We start from the raw sequence: 4,729 nt of genomic DNA, 5'->3' as shown, positions 1-4,729 counted from the left end.
CTCAGAGGCTGCTCTGCCATGGCCTCCTGGACTGTCTGATCCGCCATGGCCTCCTGGACTGTCTGATCCACCATGGTCTCCTGAACTGTCTGCTCTGCCATGGCCTCCTGGACTGTCTGATCCGCCATGGCCTCCTGGACTGTCTGATCCACCATGGTCTCCTGGACTGTCTGATCCGTCATGGCCTCCTGGACTGTCTGATCCACCATGGTCTCCTGAACTGTCTGATCCACCATGGTCTCCTGGACTGTCTGATCCGCCATGGCCTCCTGGACTGTCTGATCCACCATGGTCTCCTGGACTGTCTGATCCGCCATGGCCTCCTGGACTGTCTGATCCACCATGGTCTCCTGAACTGTCTGATCCGCCATGGCCTCCTGGGTTTCCCACTCCGCCATGGCCTCCTGGACTGCCTGCTCCGCCATGGCTCCCCGAGGTGCCTGATCTGCCATGGCGCCCCGAATGGGTATCGCTCTGGAGGCCTGCCGTCCCGTGTCTGTCCTGAGAGACACTGCAGAGCGCCCACCCCCCCTCCCCGTTGGATGTTGTGTGGCGCGAGGACATGCCTTCCGGGAGGGGGGAGTAATGTCAGACTCTGTGCCATGTCTCGTGTTGTGTTTTCCTCCCCCACATGCTCCATGTTGATTATGCCCATATTTGGTTTTTCCTGTTCCTGTCCCTATTTAGTTCTATCAGTTCCAGCTGTGTTTAATTATCTCTTTTGCCTCCTTTTACTTAAGCCCTGTGTGTCCCTGTCTCTAGCGTCCGCTGTTATATGTCATTTTGTGTTATCAGTGATTCCCATGCTCCTGTGTTCCCAGCTTTGTCTTCATTAAAGACTTTGGATTTTGCTTTACTCCTCGTCTCCTCGCTCCTTCGTTCCCGTGCTCCAAGTGTGAATCGTGACAGACAGATACCATGTAATGTGTTTGTAACCTTGAGAGCAATAACAGTGTGAGGTGTGACAGAGCTCATACAGACATATCTGATAGGTCAGTTCACATTTTAATATATTTATATTATACTTATATATATTTATACTTACCAGTTACCCAACAGCTAACCAAATAACAGGTTTTTACTTGATTTCTATTAAACGTCCAAAAATCTTAAGTGTATGACCAAGATGTTGCTTTATATGTGATATCTTTTATATGAATTTGATATGATTTTTTTTCCGAAATCCCAAGGCTAAGTATTCAAGGAGAATCCTCTGAATTTGATAGCTTTCTTTCTCTGTCTAATGCTTATTTCAAGCCTATTTTCTCAGCTCAGAATTATTCTCATCTAACCAATGAGGAATAATTTATTCCCTCGAAAGGAGATGTTAAAACCCCATTTCTGAGTGTGACTGAATTGTTCGCCTCAGTTTGCCTCCCACGGATTTCAGAATAGAGCTTAATTTTAATTCATTCCGTTTAAACTTGACAGTCAGCATGTGAACAGATGCTGCAAATGAAACTGCATGAGCTCTCACTCGCCTCCTCAGCAGGGGACAACAGAGGGAGAGGAGACAGCAAGGACAGACACTCAGATAGAGTACATAGATAAAGAAGAGGAGTGGACTGATAAAACCTGTGATACAGAAAAGGGGCGGAGATTCCATGAGAGGAAGAAGAAAGTGCATTTGAATTCAGCCTGTGTTTCTCCTGCATTACGAGCTCCACTAAGTGCTCTAGCATGCAGTGTAGTAACAGGGAGCGAGAGAAAACAGCAAACTACAGCAACAGAAAGGACACGAGGAGGTAACGCAGATAATTAGGAGCGTACCTGGCGACATAGAGGGGAAAAAGAGACAGAAAGAGCCTGAATCCACAGGGGAGGGAGGCAGGGAGGAGTCGTGGAGGTAGAGAAAAGCAGAAACCGGGGAGGAAAGACAAGCAGACGGTGGACTCCAGCCTCCTCTGCCTGTGTGGACTGGAGACAAGGCAACCCAGATGCAGCTCACATCTGCATTCTGATTGGCCGAGGTGGGCGGGGACAAGCTGACGCAGAGAAAGTCAGGCAGGAAAATGACATTTACACCGTGTATCAATTTTAAACTCTGAGCCTGTGTCTGTCTTTGAAAAAAAGGGGTGCGGTGGGAGAAATGGGGGGGGTTGTCTGGGGAGGGTGCGGGCTGGCGTAAATAAATAAGGAGACGAACTCAACGAGGGAAGATCCGAACAAATAATTCCCACACACACCTGGAGCCAGCGGACTGTGAGGCTGTTGGTCTCGAGCATCAGTAGGACAGCAGGAGGATGTGAATCACTCACTTTGACTGACTGCATCCCATTCTTCACCGTTTGTGGAGGAATGTCTGCTTTTTATACGCTCTGTAAACCTATGGGCTGGACCTGAGGCTGTGTGGAATGGAGACTCTTATCTGCTGCTGATGCTGTTGTGTCTATCATTAGACTGATGTGATGGATCCAGGGATCCAGAGGCTGTGTGTCACAGAAAGAGTGATTTAGACTCTCTTCCTGGCTGCACCATTATCACGACCCCCTTGGATGTTCTCTTGATGTATTGCTGTGGTCTGGGACACTGGCGGAGAGAACAGTCCACCTATGTGAGTAACCGCAGCATGCTTAATGTGATTTCCCACTGTCAGTATGCTCTTGGTAGAAACCCACTGCATAAAAACATACCATTTTGAATAAAGGTTGCAAAATACACTCTGAGTAGAACTTGAAAGTGTGAAATAATGGTACGTGTTGTCATTCTAGGCCTCCTTAAAGTTTTCATTGAGTGTTTTTGTGTATGTTACCTTTCGTAATACTAAAAACAGGGATGAAATATATGTCATTAATAATGTCCAAACAGTTTTTTGCCTTCTGGACTTTTATGATTTCAAAATGGCAACCTGTTCCCTCAGTAGCATTTAGTGAAGAGGTCAGAACTGAAAATATCCCACAATCCACCTACTACTACAATCGCCACCACCACAGTATCTCTTCGAGTACGTCATCATTCATAACATTTGACGTACGTGAACGTATTTTCAGCGTGAAGTCGACTCAAAGGTAGAAGGTCTAAAAACACACTGGCTGCTATTATAAGCCACGTTTTTACCGCCACCTGGGCTGCCGCATGGAGAGAAAGTGAATGAGAGTGTGCGTAAAGAAGAGAATGAGATACGCGTGAGTCACTGTGTGTGTCATGATGAATGCTTTACCTAAATCCCCCCAGAGCAGGCGGAAGGGGATCACAGTCACACCGAAGCACACTGAGCTCCACAGCTGTCAAAGCAAACAGGTAGTAAATAGGCTTATCGTGCCTCAGACCGTACTGTCAGGCAGCAGAACTCAAAGTACAAAGAAAGGAATTCTAAAATGAAAGCGCCATCTCTTACTGTAACCGCTGCGTCAGATGTTTCCAAATCCTCAGAAATGTGCTGTCGGTATTTTCGGCACAGTTAGGAGTCAAGTTCAATGTCTTACGCTAAGAGTAGTCAAACTGAGTGCTAGCTACATCATGTGACTATTGCAATGAAAAGATATTCCAGTACTAAGATATTATTATTGGAAATTGTTAAATTTCCAATTTCTTCAAATACCTTGTTTTGGAGTGTACATTAAGTTAAAATAAAATCTATTTCGTTTCTTAATGGGAGTTTCGTATTTACTGTGAAAAACCATGGGGGGAGGGGGGTTGCTATAGTAACGAACGCAACTTTCACGCTCATCTTGGACAGATAACTCAAACGGTGCACAATCAATTTCGGCATACCCTGAAAGAGCGCGGATTTCTATCGTATTTTCTTGAACTTCTCAGGTAATATCGTTTGACCCAAAATTTAAAATGCAATGAGTAAAACTCTCTACGAATTTGACGTGCGATGCCGTGTGTGACATGCGTAAGAAAGACGGATCACACGCACACACGTTTATTATGTATTTTCATAATTCATTACTGTTGGTCACTCTTTACGTCTGTGGGTTAAGTAAATATTTAACCAATGAAATGTATTTAAGAGCTTGTAACTAAACCTAACTCAATCTTGAATGAAGTACCAATGTTGTGCCGAATTCTGGACCCCTGCCAGATTATGCACCCCTTCGTTGAAGTTGCTATCTGATTTTCTAATCCTAACCCCTCCCCCAACCAAACCCTAAACCTACCAGTACTAGGGGTGCATAATCTGGCAGGTGTGCAGAATTCGGCACAACTCCTGTTGTCTCTGCTTGTTTGCAGTGCAATTTGCGGAGCTGAGTGCCCTATTCGCACGGGATTATAGTATTATCTGGGGACCTTGTGTGATTTTGAAATTAACCCCCCACCTCTGAATTTCGTGTGGTGCATTCGCACGGGATAAGCGAAGCCTGTGATTTTACTCGAATTTACCGATTTATCTACCGGATACCCGGATGTCAAGGCTTTGAGAGTCCCGTTCTATGGTCCAGATGGATTTAAAAAAAAAGAAAAGAAATTAATATAGTTTCGTGCCCTGTGACATTTACATTTCACCAGGTTAAAATAGTATCTCAAGCTTTATGCTTGATTTATTTGTAACACATTAACCTCAAAACCTTTTCAGCCTTTTCTTTCTACAAATTGTATGGTGTAGCGATATAAGCACCCAAAATACTATCAAACACTCCAACGCAGCTCCATTCTTCACGAAAGGTGGATAAAAAAGCGCACAGGAAACAAAACCTCGAAAAATGATATACGACCCGCCAAATGCAGGCCAAAACACAGAGATGCCGATTCGCACGGGACTAATATTATCACAGGACCTCGG

The 4,729-nt window shown here is 45.1% G+C and overlaps 1 protein-coding gene across 3 annotated transcripts in view; it reads left to right on the top strand.

Annotated features, from left to right (window-relative positions):
* The first annotated feature begins 2,146 nt into the window (after positions 1 to 2,146).
* Positions 2,147 to 4,729, top strand: part of LOC107664070 (voltage-dependent L-type calcium channel subunit beta-3-like) — a 33,723-nt gene continuing 31,140 nt past the window's right edge. For all 3 annotated transcript variants that reach the window (XM_016454515.1, XM_016454514.1, XM_016454513.1), the window contains exon 1: positions 2,147 to 2,554. In XM_016454515.1, the coding sequence (XP_016310001.1) occupies positions 2,507 to 2,554 (48 nt within the window). In that variant the 5' untranslated portion in view covers positions 2,147 to 2,506. The remainder of the gene's footprint in view (positions 2,555 to 4,729) is intronic.

The sequence above is a fragment of the Sinocyclocheilus anshuiensis genome, unplaced genomic scaffold, assembly GCF_001515605.1.
Source record: "Sinocyclocheilus anshuiensis isolate Anshui unplaced genomic scaffold, SAMN03320099.WGS_v1.1 scaffold23, whole genome shotgun sequence".
Classification (NCBI taxonomy): domain Eukaryota; kingdom Metazoa; phylum Chordata; class Actinopteri; order Cypriniformes; family Cyprinidae; genus Sinocyclocheilus; species Sinocyclocheilus anshuiensis.
The sequence above is the reverse complement of the archived record's forward strand: the minus strand, read 5'-3'. Positions and strand labels throughout refer to the sequence as shown.